Source organism: Ascidiella aspersa, chromosome 3, assembly GCF_963924565.1.
Source record: "Ascidiella aspersa chromosome 3, kaAscAspe10.2, whole genome shotgun sequence".
Taxonomy (NCBI): domain Eukaryota; kingdom Metazoa; phylum Chordata; class Ascidiacea; order Phlebobranchia; family Ascidiidae; genus Ascidiella; species Ascidiella aspersa.
Genome location: NC_139449.1, coordinates 33724037 through 33745195, shown reverse-complemented (window position 1 = coordinate 33745195; position 21159 = coordinate 33724037). Strand labels below are relative to the sequence as shown.

General features: G+C 37.1%; 2 protein-coding genes across 2 annotated transcripts in view; both read left to right on the top strand.

The window, feature by feature from the left end:
- LOC146162623 (phospholipid-transporting ATPase VD-like) overlaps nt 1–21159 on the top strand; it is a 72947-nt gene that overhangs the window by 28032 nt on the left and 23756 nt on the right. The window contains exons 4-8 of the mRNA XM_083384256.1: nt 14620–14830; nt 15530–15615; nt 17476–17625; nt 19760–19851; nt 20904–21040. Of these exons, the coding sequence (XP_083240382.1) occupies nt 14620–14830; nt 15530–15615; nt 17476–17625; nt 19760–19851; nt 20904–21040 (676 nt within the window). The remainder of the gene's footprint in view (nt 1–14619; nt 14831–15529; nt 15616–17475; nt 17626–19759; nt 19852–20903; nt 21041–21159) is intronic.
- On the top strand, nt 1609–4902 carry LOC146162624 (phospholipid-transporting ATPase VD-like). Its single transcript, XM_083384257.1, has 2 exons — nt 1609–1995; nt 2699–4902. The coding sequence occupies exons 1-2, from the start codon at nt 1883–1885 to the stop codon at nt 3174–3176; spliced, it is 591 nt and encodes a 196-aa protein (XP_083240383.1). The 5' UTR covers nt 1609–1882; the 3' UTR covers nt 3177–4902.

Genomic DNA, 21159 nt, shown 5'->3' with positions numbered 1-21159 from the left:
GAAACGAGAGGAGAATTTACGGAGCTGCGGCCAGCCAGAAAACTACAGGCAAGGCGCGCCTGGCGCTGTCATTTCGTCCAGCGACAACAGCGGAAAGCCAGTCTTTTTTGCCTTTTTGTTTGTGCCGTTCCTAGCAAACAGTTCTGCTTGAGCGCCTAGTAAAGCAGTGCAGCCGTCGTTTAGGACAAGGACATTGCGAATCTTAGCCAAAAAATCGCGTGTCTATGAAGCAAGTAACCCAATCAGTGGCGAAGGCCTTAGTTTATTTTTGATCAGTGCATGAGGTCTTATTTGTCAGCGAATTCTAGCTAAGCCAGAAAAAAAAAATTATAGCAAACCCAGAAAAAAACTGGGAGCTGGTCTAAAATCCCACCACAACTCACATTATTTGGGTTAGCGTTTGGGTTTGGATGGGTCAAGCAATTTAATTAAATAATACTTGACCCACCCACACCCAAACGCTAAACCAGCACCCTAATAACCCAAACATTGTGCTTTAATTTAATAAATGTTTTCAATGCTGTGGCAGGATTCTAGACTAGCGCTTAAAACTGTAAAGTGGAGAAAATTTGCTGAGCTTTCTGTAAATCTAAGTGTTTTGAAGCTTCAGGGCAACCGCTACTGCTGGATTTGTACTGGTGAAAACAAATCCTTCACAGCCCCGAGCTGTTTTCGCAGACAACTTTGAACTGCGCCATTACAGGATATAAATTTAGTTTTCGCTTCGGCGTACTAGGCGAAGAAAAAAGGTAACTCTCTGCGAAATTTAGTTGAGTCACATATTACAAGGCGAAGGGCCGAAGTATCAGCTGTTCTTGTTTGAATTTAGCGAGCTAGGTTATAGATGAATTTGCGTTTCAATTGTTAAAACATTGTTTTTTGAATGGTTGTTTTCTACACGACGCTTATAACACGCCTGTCTGGAAGTCACGCTTGCAATAAAAACGCGTGCGATTATTGCCAAGCGCGTCAAATCTGCACAACAAACATGTCGAACACGATAATTGAGCGACTGGCATCCGCTTGCACGCAAAGTCAGCTCGGTACAACCAGGCTTGCACGTTAGAAAGCACAGACAGCAACTTAAACGATCTAGAAAGGCAAATTGGCCGAAGAAGGTGAAAAACCGCCCTTGTCAATCAGGAGTTTTTGTTTTTCAAGTTTTTTTAAGTAAAGTTTCGAAGCACGTGCGACAATAGGAGTTTTACAGCAAGGACTAGTGTTATGCTTAGCTGATATGCTGCTGGTCTACTGCCTGCCAGACCGGGATTTGCTGGAATTGAATACACGTCGTCGCCAACGGCTGGAATACAAAGAAACCTGAATTTGATGACTAAACGATAAGGTACTAGTCTCACAGTGGAAAGAGGTATTCAGGGGATTTAATGCTTCAAGCAGCTTAACATGCAGTTTTACTTGAAAAATGAGTGTGTTGTAATTTTGTGTTTATTGTAGAAAACAACAAACAAATAGTTAGATTAACTGTATGGTTTTGCAGCTTATTCATTATCTTACCTAGCTGAACTGTAGCAGCAACCGCTGTACAATACTGGGCGCTCTATCATTTAAAGGTACTTATTTTTTCAAGTAATTTTTATGTAGCAAATTGATAGAGTGTCCAATAATGCTATGACTAGAAAACATTTCATAGAAACTAGTTAACATTAGGATATGTAGTCACTAAACCAGGATAGTGTATTGTTAAGATAAATTAAAAAAGTTATATGTCAAACACCAGTTATTTAGGTAGACAGAACTGAATTTAACATATGTTCTAATGCTAATTACAGAGACCAAAACTAGATAGGAATGTCATTAACCCATGTAGCAAACACTCTTTATTCTGCAATGTGATTTGAAGCCAAAAATTAACAAAGGTGATATGACTACTTCGCCAGTGCCTAATGGGGATTCAAATGACAGCAATGTCAACCGAAACTCTAGCATTTTGTCAAGTGCACGAAGCATACAAGACTTTCTTAATTTCAAAAAGAGGTGAGATACTTTTGTCTTTAAAAAATCTCTTAGGTCTATTGTAATAATGTCATACAAAAACAAAGATTTTCACCAAGTAGTATGTAAGTAGTATTTTTGGGGTTGAATAACTGAAATCCCCTTGAAGTTTGTGATTAACCCTCTTCTTAGTTTTTCGACAATGTAATTTCGGTACAAGGTTAAAAATTGTGATTAAAGCTCTCCATAATACTTGTCCTATAGCACCTAAAGTGAACAGGGTTTAGTTCAACCTTAATGTTTTATTGAATAAAAACACAAGCAGTTTATTAGCAGGAGGTAACAAAATATTTCAGTGCGAAAACAGGTGTACATTGTTGGGTTGTAGTAACCTTATGTTCGTAAATCTAAGCATTGAGTTCACTTAGTGAAACATGACACCTTAACTTTTCTGTTTAAGGGTGTAACATTTTTAAGTCACTCTTATAAAGTTATTTAATGACGTTTGTTGTACAAACTGTAGCTGTTACATTTTTATTTTCAAATTTGAAATTAGTATTCAGGTACTTCATGCACTTTACTTTAAAGCATGGCATAATATTTGTTCGTTTAAGCACTAATTATTTTTTCATAAACTTAATTTTGTTTATAAAATTTACAATAGTTTTACCCTTGTTTTGCCACAAAATATCATGGAAATGTCTGGCAGTTTTTACAGTTTCAAGTTTGGATTTCTATGTTGCAGGCGGGTAAGAGGGGAGCACAAAGTCCGCACCCTTGTGCCCGATCATCTTCTAAAGAGCGAACACTATTTGAACACAGATGAGCACCTTATGCAAATCAAGAAGCTGCATGAGACCTATGCAAAAAATAAAATTCGGACTACAAAGTACACCATCTTGTCATTTATCCCCAAGAATTTGTTCGAGCAGTTCCACCGCTTTGCTAACGTCTATTTTGTGTTTGTCATTCTGCTGAACTTTGTGCCCCAAGTCGGGGCCATTCAGCCCTTTGTGTCGATGGGTCCGGTCATCGTTATTCTGTTAATACAAGCTCTGAAAGACTCGATTGAGGATTATGGCAGATATAAGAACGACAAAGCAGTAAACCACTCGGTGGCACTTGTTTTCAACAGGTATTTAGAAGTATTTTTTTATTCAACTTTTTTCTACTGTGTTTTTGTAAATGAAGATTGGACTATTTTGAGGTATTTCTTGCCATAAAATTTTTTATTTACAATAAACGCTTTAATACCGATTTAACTGAAGTGTTGTTGCTATTTTTGATTTGTGATTTTCAAAGCATGATTGCCTATTGATTATTATCCAGAAAGAGTTTCTTATGATACTTGTGCAGTGATTTTAGAAGGGCATTCCTTTCACATTCATTCAGCAAGGTTAGCCGCTTTGTACTTGAGCTATGTCAGTGAACTTGTCAGTTGCCTGGGGTGTTTATCATGCTGTGACATTCTTTGCAGTCCAGACCAAAGCATTATGTACCTAAAGCATAACATTATAATGCTCGAGAATTCCACTGTAAAAACATTATACATACACCAATAGGAAATCAAACACAACACTACTTGATAGATTCTTTTACAGAACAAATACTGTTTTAGTGTATTGCTAATATTTTTGTTTTTGCTGTGACATTCTTTGCAGTCTAGAGCATTATAAACCTATAATATAATATACTGATGCTTAAGAATGCCACTGTAAAAAAGTTATATACACAACAATAACAAATCTGGCACAGCATTACTCAAAAATCGCATAATAACTGTTTGTATATTGTTTATTTTTTGTTTATGCTGAGTGCTGACAATAATCTAGTTATGTAGGCAGTCGTCTGGAACCAATCCCATAGGCCGAATATATGTCAAACTGTTACCTTACATGTGTTTTTTCTTTTGTCGGTCCTGTTTTTTAACTTGATAAACGCGTTACGGAAACCAGTCCAGGAAGCAATTAAAACTGTTGGCTTCATTTATAACTTGCTGTTAGCGGTTTTGCAATTGATAGTCGGTTGTAACATGTGGGCTAAGAATTGGGCCAACTTTCAGATCTGTGTTACATACGAATTCAATTTAAAAAGCAACAGTGTACAATTAAAAGGGCCGTCGTTCAGACCTTTTAAATGACTTTGGTTTGCAATAAAGGCCTTAAAAAGGCGTTGTTTTTGTTTTTCGGATTGCAGTCTAAATATATAGGAAGAGGCTATTTTCCCCGACTCGCCCGTTTACCGAATTCGCACAACTGTAGCCGGATCTGCAAAATTACTATACGATTTTTACTAAAATTGTTTACAATAGTGCATATTTCGAACTTCGGGGACCGGCTCATTCTTACATATATATATGTAAAATTGATCGCTTATCGTAATTCGAAGTTCGGTAACGGGTTGCCGGGTAAACAGCCTCTTCCAAATATATATCTGGCCGGCATTGCACGCAGGTTAATGGCCATTCAAATCTGTTGTTGTTGTGAAAATGATTTCACGCGCATTTTTGTGATTAGTTTTGCGCGCACCACAGAACGTCGAAATTTTGCTTCTACCGCGGCTTCGTCGCCGGATATAAGTCAGCTGTTTACGTTATATGCGAGCCGCATCTTCAGTTTATGGCGCGAGAAAGCCGCTTAAGCTTTTTGCGTGCGTTGTGTTCGTAAACAAAACCATAAACGACCGCGCGCAAATGTTGCCGCTTTGTCACGAATCTGTGTCGAAGGTCGCCCGCACACAAAGCGATTCGAGTTAAGTTAAAAACGAGCTGAATTCGCGGTTTTAGGGCTAATTACCTCGCGCCTAGCCCTTGTCAGCAGCGCAGCACTTGTGAAATAAAGCTTTGTGCTTCAAATAACGATCGCCCTACCGCAAACTGGTGTGGCTTGGTTTCAGGCGCCACTTTATTAAATACAAATCCAACGTTGATGCAACTTCAACCTGCTGATTGGCTTGAAAACTACGCCTGAAGCAAGATAGCGGTGATCAAAGTTTCCAAACTTTAATGAAACCCAGGCGTTTTGGTTGGATGAGTTACAGTCGTGCTGCTGGTTAATAAACCGTTTTCGGCTATAAATAGCCAACAGTTGTTTTGGAACACAGCCTAATTTTTGATCTAAAGCCAATTTTGCAAGGCTGATGATTTGTTTCAATTTAACAGTGGAGGGAAATGAAATCAAAATCTGTCGTCTTTTTTTTACTTGCTCCTTACAGAATGCTTTTATTTTGAAAAAAAGCATAGGTTACATATACCCAATTACCCATATTCAAAAGAATTGATTAAATCACAAACCTTGATTGTAATTTGAGTGTTTATAATAAGTTCAGGGCCACTTTTGATCGCTGACCCCTTTGCATAAGTCTTCATACAATAAAAACGACATTGGTTGTTCAGATTGCTTTCTTACAAACGCAATCGCGATGCATTTGCCTAAAAGCGAGGTAGTAGAATCATAGAATGCGCACAAAACGCCAACTGAATCGTTGCGAAATCTACCGCTTACTTTTAAGGTTGAACAGCTTTAACCTCCCTGAAATTAACGTTTTGTGTTTTTAAGCTCTGTCAAAAAACGTAGCCTTTTAGAATAGCGTTTCGCTAAATCGCAGCTTTCAATTTATGAGAGTGTTGATTATGCCACCAAAACACATTGAACGTGTTTCAGGTGCCGATATTTTCCTGTAAGTTTACATTCGTGGGCCGTGCCTGGCACATGTCATCGTGTCTTGCCAATCTTTGCGTCTAGCGTTTGTTTTAACGCAGTTGCCCAACGTAGGGCGAAAGTACAGTTACGGTTTGGGAAGGCCAAACCTTAAAAGTAAGCGATTTGCCTTTTTTCTTACCCCAAAACATTAGACGATTTTTGAAGCTCAATGCCCTTTACTGTGGCGTGATATTTACTCCGAGATTTGAGTAGTAACCTGTTCTGCCTTTTTTCAAATTGTAAAAAAAAATCGTTTTTTTCGGCGCATTTAAAACAACAGGGTTATTCTGGACAAAAATAAAAAATATGGATAAAATACGTTTAATTTAAGTCCATAGACATATATATAGTTCATTTCAAACAAAATTAGCTCCTTCAGATTGTGTACTTCTATAGGCGCTTTGATATATTTTCAATGTCGAACTCCAACCTCTTTATTCCTCAAATGCTCTGTAATCCTCGATTATGGGCCGGCCATTTATCTTTTGCAGAATAACCTTTAATAACACGTGCGATTAGCGGCGCTCTTCTGGTGTCAATTATTAATACGGGCCAGCTCGCGACTCGTACATCATCGTTACCTGCGAGCATTTAAGCATGCGATGTTTCCAACACCGTTTGCACGCGCCTTGCCAGAAATGACTTGCATTTGGCGATTAGCCTTCGCATTCTGCAGTTACTAACCGAAAGCCGATTAAGACTGTTTCTAGCCTTGCCTCGGGCAAATCGAACACCTGTGTGGCATGCTGATTTTTTCAAAGTCGTTATACTTTTCGTTAATCAACTGAAATTTTGAAAAAAAAATGTATTGGTTTTCGCCTGTTAGATACACATTTCCCTCTTTGCAATTTGATGGTTTATCCAGTTCTATTGTTTGTAATGTTCGGCCTGAGTCGGCTGCTTGTGACTTTGCAGTTTGATGCATTTTGCCGTTAGTGTAAAGCGTGGTATGTTGCCAAGTGTGGTATTCAATTGATAAGACCATTTCGTGACAGCAGATTAACCAATGCAATACAATGTGCATCCTATTATGGGCTGAGTGCTGTGAAGCATTTTACCAAGTGTGAGTTTTAACTTTACGTCAATAAAATATAAAAGTTAAAACGGCAAAACAAAAATTGTAAATTTTTTTGTGAAAAATTTGAATTTTAAAATGCTGTCCATTGTTATCTAATGTTCTAGGCGTATTGCTAGAGCCTATTTCATTTATGTGGTCTTAAGCCAAATTTGCGTTGTTTTATTCACACTGAAATATGGGCGGCCTAGTAAAGCCCAAAGGAGCCGCCAAACTCAATTAAGTCTCTACTCAGGCCAAGCTTGTTTACATACTCGGCGCTTGTAATAACAGCATCGTTCTGTGTCTTGCCAGTATCGAGCTCGGTAGTTAATAGGGCTCTTGCGTCCATGGTATGTGGACTTCAGACTTCCAAGGCACCCAAGAGGTTTTCGCAAACGCACTGGTTTACCTTTCGGTTCCAACCAAAAAACACCAGGAAATACTTGAAGCAAATGAGCCGTCCGTTGTGTTACGAACCTATTGCATTGTGAAATGCCAAAAGCCGGTCGCTGTTTTTGACGACTGGAAAACGCCGTACATTTCGAACCCTGCTTTCGGGTCATGAGATAGGCTTGGCACATGACCGACCCTGCGTAGCTCAAAGTAACAACACCAAGACTCCAAGAGATTACCAAAAAGTGCCGTTGGAATTCGTCAAACAGACAATAAAGCCTATGTCTTTGTACCTGACACTTTAGTCAAAATTTGCTTCAAAATCTGATAAGTTGCATGCTTTCAATTTATTTCAGACGTTTCAAAAATGATGTTTTTCATAATGTCTAAGCTCAAATACGCTTGACGTTTTAATGTCACAGCGAAACCGATTGAGGTTTAGAGGTTGTCTGTTCAACCGTCGACCTCTGGAATATTGAAGTTTTACTGCATTCGTTACGATTAGCAAACAGCCTGTCTCATTGTTACCACCCATACGTCTAATATTTGGAGTCAATTTCGCCCTGGCCTTTCAATGTAAGGTCGGCCTTTGTCAGATATTGTTACAGTTCAAGTGGTTATCTTATAACACTTTTAATTTCAACAAGTCGCAGCATAGTCGGCCACTAGTGCTATTAAAATTTTTATTATATTTTGATCACATAATACATTGTTCGGCAAGCCCTGTATGTTTTCAATATTACTATTACAAAGTGGTTAAGTATTATTTTTTAATCTGCCGATGGGTCTTTAGCCTAAAAAGACACTTTTAAAAGTGGTAAATAGCCAACATTTGACTTTTAAACGTGGAATTCCTTTTAACTACTGATTATAGGCAACACACGTTAATTTTACTCCCGATGTATTAGTCTCGAAACACCACGTTTTTTCCAAGTTTCTTGTCAAATAGATATATCTATTACCCCAGTAACCGAAGCCAGGAATTCTGTTTGTGTAGTGACTTCGCCTAATCACGGGTCAGGAGAAACATTATCTTTGTTTACCGGCTTTGTGACGTCAATAAGTCTCCCATTGTCGGCGCGGTTCAAAAAATGCCTTTACCTTGGCGCTTGTCGAGGTGCTGAAAATATCGTTACACCGCTCCTGACTGAATGGACTAATATGTCGTTTTGTGTTTTTTTAGTGGGTGCGTCTCTTGGGATTGGGTTTATTCTCTACATCGTTTGAATGTGGTATAAACTTTTACTTGTAAAATTTGCTTCACTATATTGACATGGTTATGCCAGTCTAGGGTCTTATTTTTTCTTGTGTATGTAAAACATTGTGTTTATACGTCCTGAATGCTTAGACTAGGCTTTGTACCAACATGTTGGCTGCAACTGTTAAAAGTCGCACCCGTAGCCAAAACTGGCAATTATGGTCGGGCAGGTTATGCTATTCAATGCCGTGTTTGTTATTCCAGCTTTCGTAATTCGCAAAAGTTTTGCCTCAGTTACTAAATTGTTGTTTTAATGAAACTCTCATAGCTCCACTTCTTAAGCCAAGACATAGGGTTCGCCCAATAAAGTGACAGACATCCACTCACACACAAAAGCAAGTGTTTGAAAAGGTCCTCAAAATACTCCTTGGTAGATCACTTGACTTTTGTACAAGTTTCCTGACGCCCTGGCTAGATCTTCATTACTTATAGCTGTCACTTTTCTTAGGAGACTTCAAAACTGCCAATTTCTATTTAAAACGCTATATTTCGAATAAGTAATGCGAAAAAAACAAACATTCTCTTAATGCTTGGGTTAGAACAAAATTAAAGGTAAATGTTAGAACAGTTTCGAAAAACGTTTTTGTACTGATGTTGGCACGATTTATTAATGCCGAAAAGTTTGTGAAGAGCGAAATGTAGCTTTTATCCAATATTATCGCGTTAGTAATTTTATCGAAGTTCTGGAAAAGCTTTTGGTACTTTTCCTTCATCTATCGGAAAAGCCCTGGCAAATACCGTGCGGGGTGATGTCATCAACCGTTATGTGTAACTAGATTACGGAGTTCGAAGTAAACGTTAACCGAAATAGCCTAGGGCGCGACTGACCGTTTTAATTTTCAGTTTTAACCTCATTTAGCTTAATCTTCTCAAGAAGCGTTTTGTATACAGTAACATAAACAAAGAACTCTGCCGGTCAAAAAATCAACTATTTTTGTCAGTGAAACGTTTTATTGCTTGGCGTCGTCTTAATTTATTCTTACGTCCGCTCTCAAAAAAACGTCACGTTTTTGGATTGCGCAACTATTGCGCGACGTGATTAAAGGAATTCCCCTTTTTGATGATAAAAATTGCCTAGCTGACGCCATCCTGTTTCAGCTAAAAGGCTTTTTTCCGCTGGTATTCGACTTTTACAGTTGTTAACCGCTTGACAAAAGTGAGCTGTATAGTATAAGTATAACCACCATATTTAAAACGAAAATATATAAGAATTTTTTTTTACTATATGGATATAACAGAACACTATTATGCTAGAAACATGTGCAACGAAAGCGCTGTTTAATACTAATTAGGAATTCTATCGGTCTGCTTTACTTAAACCGAATTTACACAGATGTAAAGAAACTTATTCGAATCTTCTGTAGGTCGTAAAACCTTGGAATTTTTTTGGGAGATACGACAAATGCTGTGAGCCTGTGACTTATGAACTATTTGTGATTTAATGACACTGGTTAATAACATGACTTTCAAGTTCCGCAAATTAAAAATTTGTTGTGTTTTCCTGTACACACGGAAGGGAGATATTTGTATAAAAAATATTGCGTAGTCGAAACAAAACAGAAGATAATTGTAAATCTCAGTTAGCAGCGAAGTCGATTTAACACCGCAGCTGTGTGATGTCACTTATACTGCCTTACAGCGAGTCGCTCGAAACTGAAACAAGGCGTTATTTTTCCAACATCCGCAATAAACGAGGCAGTTAAACCGACGTCGCGCCAACACGTTTTCCTATTCTCTCCTCGCGCCCAGAGCAGCTTGCCTCCTCCCAACACACGACGCTATGACGTCACTGCACGACGTAACTGCACGACGTAGTGACATCACTTCTTGCCATTGTCGTGAATCTTTTTGTTCATCCACCTAGCTGGTCGGCAGCAGTCGTACGTGGCATTTTAAAGCTTTGCGACCGCGAAAACGTCAGCGTGTTGTTTAATTTTGTGTTTTTTTCCCTATTCTCTGGCTCCTGAATCACCTGTTGTTGAAGGAATGCGTTTTCGCCCTCCAAAAATTGTAAAGTTAGATTTAAACCGGTTACTCCCCAAATGTGTACTTTGTGATGTTTATTTGTATACTTGGCTGCCAAATCACTTGTGGCAATATACTGTGGCTCGCTTAGACCTTAAGATACCTGGAGAAAAAATGTGAATGTTATGGTAGTTGTTCATAACATGGTTGCCATTGAAAGTAATCCGACTCAGCACAGCAGATGACATAATCAACTATCAGACAAAATGCGCAAAAGCTACATTGCTACCAACCACCCCTCTTGTTGTCCTTGTAATAAAAATAAAGCGTCAAACTATAAAACTGGTAAACTCATCCGATTATGAGCAATTACCCAAGTGAAAAATGACATCAACGCATCATTTGGCAAGTTAATTGTTTTATGTGCAAAAATTAAGATAAATAATCCAATTTATAAAAAAAATTGGTCAATAAAAACACCTTTAAATCAAAGTCGTTTGCCCAAAAGACTTAAATCGAGTCATTTCAAAACAGTTACTTAAGTCAAGCCCGGTCATTTGTCCAAAAGAATTATGTCAGGTCAAGTCATTTTGCCCAAAAAACGTAAGTCAAGTGAAGTCATTTCAAAACACTTACAGACATTACAACACTACCTGTTGGTCTCGCAAACTTGCATCGGCATCAGCAGCAGCAATGCCTAAGTCAGGCGGGCTTTTGTTTCCCGTTGCAAGCGGAATTTCTCAGCCCTGGTTCCCGTGAACTTGCCTCTATATGCTGAGCGGGATGTCAGCTGACCTTGTTTGTTGTAAACACACCGCTCCATCAGCGCATCAGACAGGCACGAAGCGGGAGACCAACAACGGCCTAAGAACGACTCTGTACACGACTACAGCAATTGTGTTCAGTCTTTTTACACACTGAAATCCGTTCAATGGCCAGGAACATACATAAATAGTTTTTGGTAATGAAAACCTGACGGGTTTATATGTTGTTTAAACGGCCGATGGCCTTGAGGTTAATACAGTTTAAAAACGACCAAAATATCCAACCAGGCCAGCAGCTAATGTGGTTAAAAAGGCCCATGGTTGTTATAAGCCTGGCGTTGACTATTATACGTTGCGAAATTCGGGCTTGTTCATTTTACTGATACCAGAAAGTGAGTTTCAACGTCTGGACGTTTTTTTAATTGTTGCCCGCCATCCAATTTTCTCTCGACCGCCTGTTTGGCATCGAAGTTGAAATTAATTGGCCACCCGACTTTTGTGACTTTTGTTAATGCTGGATCATGCGTTAAGGCGTGAAACAACCAGAAAGTAAGAAAACAACTAACGCAGTGTTTTTGTAATTGCAGCTCCTTTTTTTTTATGATTCAATCAATCTATTTTTAGCCATTTGTCAACCGGAAGTATGACTTCCTTAACCGGAAGCAGACTCATAACAAGCCCAAACAATAAGACAGAAATTAGAATAACATTAACGTCGAAATAAAACGCAGTTCTAAATAAGACTAGAAAAAGACTAACACCCTAAAATCGGAACTGGACCAAAAACATATGACTAAGTTCAGGACAACCCCCCAAACAACACCCCTAACTTGAAAATAAAAAGACACAGCATGGTTGGCCATGGTAGAGCGTGATGTTCATTGTATAGTTTTAAAATATTTTTAGGGATGTAGTGTGCGCGTCTAGCATAATAGAAAAACTGTTTTCAGATTACGCCTGTTGTTTTTTTGTTTTGATTTTTATTTGTGCAGTTAACACCGCTTTAAAAGCACTAGTGTGGAATTCCAACATGTGTTTTTCACCACGTTAGGGAAATTTGAGCCATTACCATTTTAATTGGTTGGATATATTGTCCAGTCATTTTCTGACGCGCCTTGACTGAGCGATCGTGGTACACGTTTCCGCTGTTTGTGCTTTACCTTTCGTGTTTCCGCGTTTACTCGTCAAGTTGTGAGACAAAACACGCCCGTTGTTGTTAAGGTTTGATCGAAACCAAATACCGTAACCGGAAAGGAAGAAAGTGTGATGAGTAACGCACTTAGGTGTTGCCTTGTGCTTGCTAAACTTTATTTTGATTGACCAAATGCATAATCATATTTAAAAAAAAAATTAGATAAAAAACAACGAACTTGACGTTTTCAACAAACAGTCAACACTATTTACACTTAACTCATGAAAAAAAAAATGTAGCAGAACTTAGTTCTTAATTATTTTTTTTAAAGTGGTCAAAACTTGAAGATAGCGTGATTAGTTTTAGTTTATAATATTAGTTTTTAGTTTCTAATATGAGTACTATGGTTGGAGTCAGTAAAGTGGGCTATAACTCACAAATTGATACAAGTGGTTGTTTTGCGAGACTTACAATTTTAGATGCACAGAGTTACACCTTATACAAACTGAAATGGAAGGGCAAATCTGTGTTGTTCTTTTGTGGTTTGTGTGGCTTCTGTTGGGTCGACGTGCTTATTTTGCGGCTTCTTTTTGTGCGTTACACCTGTATTTTACGTATTATAAACCAAGTTCAGGTAAATTTGTTTGCCGAAATGTCTGATGATTTAAGCACAAAAATCACTCCAACTGTATGCGATGTAGGCGTGCGCCAACTTGAATTACGGTGGTTTGAAGACTTGCACTAATAAGTACTTGACTAAATAGTGTTGGCGAACGTAAGAAATTTTCTGCAAGTGTTTTCTGAATGTTGGAACGATTTCATAATAACAAATAAACAACCATTTTCACGGCATGAAAAAGTGTTGTTCCAAGGACAAGTTTATAACTGAAAAATTACATCAGCTGATGCGAAATTTTCGCATTGTACCAGGATTAGATGTATTACAACTGCAACTACAGTCGTCAACATACCCAAACAGCACACTTAACGGCCGGTTACCGTTAGCCTCGTGTTGTCAAGCGTTTTACCTTCTCAGGCGTAGCTTTATTTCAGCCTGCGCAAAATCGTTTCACCTGCTTTATAGTGACACGCTCTAACGAACACGCACTCTAAAAGCGTCTCAATGGAGAGCCAGCACACCCTTTTTTAACGCTAACGCATGACTTAAAAAAAGAACGGTTTAACCAGGTTACAGGCTTTGGCGTGTGTCGTTGACTTTTTGTTTGTCGTTTTAGCGTGACTGCCCGCACCCTACCGCGCAAATACCGCGCCCCAACCCTTTTGACATATGTTTCTTTTTGCTCTGGTGTGACGCACAAAATTAGAGTTGCTTGCGAAATTTCTTTGGAGTGACATGGCGTTGCTAAAATTAGATTTTTGACTTGAGAAATTACGCCCCGTTTAAAAGAAAACTAGTGTGGGGTTTTACGAACTACCCCTTGAATATTATTGTTCCAAAATTACCTGCTATAGAAATATTTTGTTATTTCTTTCTATATCACCCTGTAGCAACAAAAGACATTAGATTTGTATTTAAAAAGAAGATACTAAATTTATATGCTAATGAAAATTTAAGTATGTTATGTTGTACTACAACTAATAAGAACGACATATTTCGCACCTGTGCGGAAACTATTGCAAGAGGTAGAATCAGTGTAATTACTGTTTTGATTTCTAATAAGTGATTGTGAAAGGCTTTCTTTGTGTGTCAAAATGGGCAATTCCAACACAACATACCTGCCCTTTTAGAGCCTGACAAAAAAATGCACCAAAATTCAAACAACAGGTGGCCGCAATGGCTTTGCCACTCGCAAATTCAATTATGTTTTGTAACATTTTATTGTGTGCTCGCAGAAAAGTGGACTAATTTGCCGCCATGAATTATTGATTGCATCAAAGTCAAGCCAGGGTGCCCTGCTAATGCCTAGGCAAATTTCCCCGAGAACATGTTTAACAGCAAGATAAAACTTAATTAAGGTGTTGTGCCTTTGTTTTCATGTCGGGCAGGCTGATCATAAGGACTTTCATAACACGTTACTCTGCTTGATAAGGACTTTCATAACAAGTTATTCTGCACATTTGTAAAAAGTTAAAAAAAAAATCAGTAAATTTGAAATGTTTCTGCTTGGATTTAGTAGGCTTGCCAACTTATTGTTTTTATTGACTTACAATTATACCAGCTGTACTAAGATTCACACAGTTGTATGAAATTTGATTTCAATGTTCGATACAATGTACAAACATTATTTACTAAGCATAGTTTTTTTCAACCAGAAAGTGTTTATATTTAATTTTATACAATTTTATATATCCAATACCAGTTGTAGACATATCACGTTTATTACTACCAAGAGTATTTAAAAACAAAATAATAATTTTTAAAATTGACATTTCAGTGCCGACAACAAATACCACGAGGTCAGGTGGTCCGAACTGAAAGTGGGCGACATCGTTCGCGTTCTATGCAACAGCGTGATTCCGGCCGACGTGCTTCTCCTCAACACATCAGACCAGGACGGCCTGTGCTTCATCGAAACGTCGAATATCGACGGGGAGAGCAACCTTAAACAGCGAATGATCGTACGCAGGCATTGGGGCGATTTGTCAGTAAGTTCAAAAAGCCAACTCCATGTTATCATAAAGCAAATGGAAAACTTTAGAAAACCAGAAAGAATGCTAGTCATTCGTTGGAATTAATTGTGTTAGCAGAACTGCTGATGTTGCTTTTGGAGTAACAGCAGTATTTTGTATTTTGTTAAAGTTGTTTGCGATCTTTTTTACCCTTTGCTGTTCTTTTGGCTGCTTTTTAGATAACATTATTTCTTTATACCTAAATAATATTTACTAGCTACCACTTATAGGTCAATGATCAATTGCTCCTGACATTTAACCTAGTTCCCTAGGTGTATTATACCACTAGTGGTAGGAGCTTACCTTGTTTCTTTTTGTGAAAATAGTAACATACAGTTCTAAAGCAGCGTGATCATATCATTAAAAATATGTCTTACATAAAAAGTCCCTTGTTTTGTCTTTAAAGAACAACAGCTTTTTTTATTTTAAATATGTACAGTGCAACTTCTTTGAACATATTTTCTGAATCAAAATTTTAAATAATATTTATCACACTAACCATTTATGTATTCTTGACTTCTTTTTTTTTTTTTTTTTTTATCCTTTTTATATAATTAAGATCAGCAGCTAGTAACTTATAAAATTGCTAAATAAATTGATTAAAATTTAGGTTGTGACTAGCTTAATGCTGGGAAGGAAGCACTTTTCTAATGAATACATTCATTCTTTTTTTAGTCAAATGAGTTCCATCCGCAAGAGTTTAAAAGTATTGTTGAGTGTCAAACGCCAAGCAACGAAATTTACAAGTTCCATGGAAATATGTGAGTAACAGTGACCATGTTAAGATCATTTTTCTTGGCATTAGTCTTACCCTATTTATATATAATAGGCTGCATAGCATATTACTATTATTATTATCTTGTTGTTAAAAATGAATTGCCACTTTGCTAAAAAATATTGCATTGCTAACATTTGTAAATTAAAAAAAAAAGTTTTTACTAACAACTTTACCGTAAACACATTTTAGCTGTATGAAAAAATGTGGAATATTTTAAGCAACATAATTTAGTTTCAAGACCACATTTGAACTTTTAGGCCATGGCCGAGAGCCTTACTATTTCTTTCGCATTTAAGCAAATTTCAAAGGCTGAAATTTTTATGCCATGACCAATGCAAGAAATGGGGCATATGCGAGATATAGGAAATACTGCTTGTATTATTTCCTGCCATCGCCGCAAAGCACTGTTTACAGTACACTATCCCCAGTAAAGGCATTGTTTATGTGCACCCTATCTTCAAAAACACAAAGTTATTCTTTATATTTGATGAACAATTGTTAGAATTTAAAAGTCGAATGATATGACCACTTGAAAATTGTTTCTAGGTAACCTTAATATAGCATGAATAATTTGTAGCCCTTACAACTTAAAATATGCTAGTCAGAAATACAAACAAAATAGACAAATTTAATTGAATTACATACAATTCAGGCATGGTAGGGATGTAGAGTTTGCCCATTTGGCTGCATTTAGCCTATGTATGTACCTATACTTGTTTCTACAACACTGTGGCTTTCATGTATGACATAACTTGGTAAACAATTTGTCATTTAGTGTTTGACTACAAGCAAGCTGTAAACTCACTTCTGCCTCCAAACGTAAAACTGTTTGTAAAAGATTTGAAGACAACTTTGATCTTAAAATTTTTAGGGAAGCCACTGAAAAATTTAAAAGGCTAGATTTTTGGTAAATGTGCTGGTGGTATATTTTATAGTTGGAATTTATCTTTACTAAAATGGACCCAGAATCTTACTTAACATCTAAATGTAATAACAACAATAATCACCCATTTGCGAACAAAAACGGTGTATTTTAGTCGTATTTTGTTTTGTATGTAAATACCTTTTTCATTGTCTATCCAGTATCCGCGTTAGTAAAACGGCAAAGAACGGACTGCTTTCCAGGAGTCTGAATTGTACGTCTACCCATTTTAGGAATTCTCCTCAAAATGCAAATATTGTTTCTTTTCTTGGGCATAGCATGTTTGTCTGGTGCCTTTAGCGTCCCATTGTTACTCATTAACCTTGTCATCTATTTAAGAGCGCCGTCCCTATCTATCCTTTTCACGTTAGAAACCAAGCAAATATTTGGCAAACTCCGAGGTGGGCGGGTTTTGAACGGCCTAGGCGCCAATTTAACCTTCCCTTTTTAACTGTTATTTTATGGCAAGTTTTATGTTAGTACTAGGGCATGTGAAACGTAATGGTTTGTCAGCAATTTACATCACATCCCCATTACAAGTTTTTTTTTTTTTCAACAAAATATATTTGTAGCAGTTCCTTTGTGATGGCCGCACCAGTTTTATTGCTTCGTTTTCAAAAACACACGTATCTTGTCAGTGTAAAATCGGTATAACAGGTTTTATCTTAGTCTTATTGGAAGTTTGTTAAATATTCAACAAGTTGACTTGCCTGTAAACAATTAAAAGTACAATGAAACAAATGATAATTGTTTTTAGCTCTGTTTTTGTATAAACCACGAAAAAAGGAACAGTGGAAGTTTCTCAGAGGCGTACACTGGCTTTCCCACCCTATTTTAGTGTCAAATTTCCCAACATTTTGCCCTCTTACATACCAACAAACCAGTAGTAGTAGCCTAATTGCGCCGAACGTTATAACCCAGAATTCCACCAAACGGCGGCGACAAGATCCCAATCAACAGCAATAACTTACTTCTTCGAGGTTGTGTCATTCGTAACACCGACTATGTGGAGGGTATCGTCATCTATGCAGGTCACGAGACCAAAGCTATGCTGAACAACAATGGACCAAGGTGAAGTACTAAAGCTTTTTTTTAGTTGGGTACAGTATGCATAGATCTGTAATAATAACATTTACTTAATTAAGTGGCATGATAAAAAAACACTGCATTGGAGCATTCAAAGTCTTGTTGGACTAAGTTGGTACGTTAAGCGTTTTTACTGTAATACTCTTCTGATATGTCAATTCACTGGTAATTTGGTAGGTAAATAACGAATCAAGTAAGTAAGTTTCATTTGCCACTCATCATAAGGATAGGCACATATCAACAAATTGTCGAACGCAAAACTAAATTGCATGCTTAACATGGCTGGCACGTCGAGCGGCCTAAAAGACCTTGTCAGCTGTGCCGTTAGGATTTTAGGCATTCATGACAGAAAAGAAACAGGAAAAATAACAATCTTCAGTATACCATTAAAAATGATAACAAGTTTTAACGAATAGCATTTTTTTAAATATGATTGAGTGCCAGAATTATCTTTCGAGTAACGAGTTTGCCTGAGTTATGAATAAGAAACGCCGATTATTATAAAATTTTAGTTTGGTTGCTAGCATCAACCAAGCCTAACCGCCGTTTAACCTGTAGCAGCACCTACACTTTATTGAAATATTGAAAAAGGCTATTTTGCCGCGTTTTAATTTTGCCCTCTTCCCTTGATTAATAAAAAGAAGGCTTTGAATAGCCTGAGGGACATTGTTTCTGCTGTGTATACAAGGACCTACAATTACGTTCTGCACTCAGCCATTTTTGTTTCCGCTCTGCAATTTCCACCTTATCATTGCATTTGTCTACGGTTGAAATTCGATACGTTCGTACACACTGTGCTAATTATGCGCATTAGATCGTTGTGTAATGCTTATTCGTAAAAGTGAAATCCACATATTAAGGATGGCTTTAAATGGGATCTTCAGCAGCATTTGTTTGTTAAATTGTTGCACAATGAAAATTGCAGTTTTTAGTTAATTCCCTTACGTGCCAAAACATCAGTAATATACGCAGTATGAACGTATTGTCAGGAATATAAAAGATATAAGGGGCGTGCAGCTAGGCATAGTTGCAAATAACACCTTTCAAATTTACCGCACGTAACTGTAACCTGTGCAATGTGCATACAATATACATACATGCTTCACGTTTGTAAAAAGAAAACTTTAAAATGTTTTTGAGGTTCACAGTTTTTTAAATACTACCTTTTTGGTTTTGGTCTAAGTCCTATGAACAAGGAAAATCCCTAATCCGTGAATGTACGTGAACCATTGGACAGAGGTCGTGAGTTCGAACCTTGCCACCGAATAGAATTTTTCTTGATTTTAACATTTAATGAATTGAATTTTGTTTAGACGGCAGCTTTCTCGCGGGGCCTGGTATTACAAATGCTATTGTTAAGTTATGTGTAAAGATGTTCGATATACTTGACGTTTCAATCCGACACCGATAAGCGATATTGTATAGACAAAAAGTGTTGCGATGCATTTTGATACCAAAGTCGTCATTCTATGTTCAAAAAAACAAATTAAAATAAATATAAACACTCATAAGATGTTTTTTTTTGTGGTTTTCGACCGAAATTTGCTTTAGCCAAAGTTTAGTGCCATCTTAGTTGCTAATCTACTACTTTTGATGAATTTACCCTTTAAGGCGGAAATTGCTCCATTGGGTGCCGAATCTGGCGAAAAAATAAATATTAATTTAGTATAGGATCAGCACCGATACTCAAACTATCGGGTATCGGCTATGATCCGATATTATTGTACATCCTTGTTGTGTGTTGTGCTATTGTAACCCCAAAGGCGATTTGTGGACCACGTTTTATGAATATACTGTTTCCGCCAGGCATTGTTTGTTCCGGCAAAACTTTAATGGCAAAATTTAGTATCAACTCTTCAGATTGGACAATGTTTATGTAAAAAATGGATTTAAAATGCAAACCCTGTGTACTTTTAGCGGCCAGCTTTTTGGTAGCTTCGTTGCTCATTAATCGAACGCTAAATGGCTTTTTAATGCAGCAGGGTACAAACCGTTTGAGACCTTTCTCCATTATTTATGATGCCTATTTCCAGCGCAATGTCAATGTTGCCGTGTATACGGCGCACATGCTGAAACCCTAAAATACAAAAACGTCATCACTTATTTATAAACTTTCCAGATATAAGCGCAGCAAGCTGGAACGGCGAATGAACACAGATGTTGTCTATTGCGTCGTTCTGCTTATCGTCATGTGTCTTTTCGGTGCTATAGGTAAGATAAAATATGAACGCAACCGTTGTTTTTTCAGGGTGTTTTAAATCACTGTAGCGGTCTCTCAAAATATCACCAATTTCTGTAACTACATGAAAAATTGACTTGTACTTGAAAAAATTTGACAGTTTTTGAAAGAAATCTTTTCGGTTCCTCAAAATCCCCCCCCCCTCTCCCTCAAAAAAATTTGTCATAACAACTGCCGATCATTTCGTTTTAACTTTTCGTTTTATTAGTAAATTTAAAAGTTCGCCGTTAAATACCACCATTATTGAAGTTGGTATGTTGTTTTTCTTTTGGGCTTTTCACTTTGCTGACAATAACATTAACGTGACTCAGCATATTTTGATTAAAAGCGAACACTCGTTAGTGATTGTGCAAAATCAGGTCGCGTCATATAGAGACGCAGACTGACATGTAATTACTGGGCGGGTTGAGATATAATTATCGTGACATTTTTTAACCCTAATTGAGTCAAATCATATTCTTGAGATATATCTATACTTGCCCTGTGAAGAACCTAAAGAAACTTAGTTTCCTACTTTTTATTTTTTTAATATGAACTATTTTCGAATTTTTCCTTTACTTAAAAAAAGCAAGTTGGGTTATCTTGTCCCGTGAAGAAAAATCTAAACCTTGTTTCCTAACTTCATTTTTTTGTAAATATGTTTTTTTCCTTAACTTCTAAAAACAAACACGCTGCCTTGTTACTCTTTCTGTATTTAAATAAACGAGGTTTTTGTTTTTAAATAATTTCTTGATTTTTATCTTTTTAAAAAAACAACAAAAATTACCTTTGTTTTCAAACCCTTTCCTTTTTTTCTAAAAATGCTACGCCATTTTTCGATTTATTGTATTATTTCAAAAAACAACAAAATACTGTTGATTTAGTAAAAAATCCAATTAAATCTTCTTATTAATTGATTGTCAAGAGTTCTCATTACTGATTTTTCCTAAAAAAAAAAAAAATTATGCCCTTTTACCTATATTGGTTAAAACAGCTTCGAAGCTTCGAATTAACCCGTTTTTCATTATTTTTTTCGCTTTCCCAGCCAACGGCATTTGGGCGGACTACATGAAGGACATTCCCAGCTCGGAACTTTTCGTTCCAAAGGAAAACGACGAAAACTTCCTGGAGCCCGGTTTGTCTGGCTTCTACATGTTCTGGACCATGGTCATTCTGCTCCAGGTAAAAAAAAAACAGACGATAGTTTCAACGCTAAACGCAAAAAAACACAGTAGTACGTCAGCATTCAAATTACTCTGAATCTTTCTCCTCATTCAAAGCTGTGCATCTCTTTTTGTTAG

Excerpts from the sequence above, each read along its gene's own strand:
- LOC146162624 (XM_083384257.1), top strand. The coding sequence starts at position 1,883 with ATGACTACTTCGCCAGTGCCTAATGGGGATTCAAATGACAGCAATGTC. Across the intron at positions 1,996-2,698 it reads TTTCTTAATTTCAAAAAGAG|GCGGGTAAGAGGGGAGCACA; the intron begins GTGAGATACTTT and ends TCTATGTTGCAG.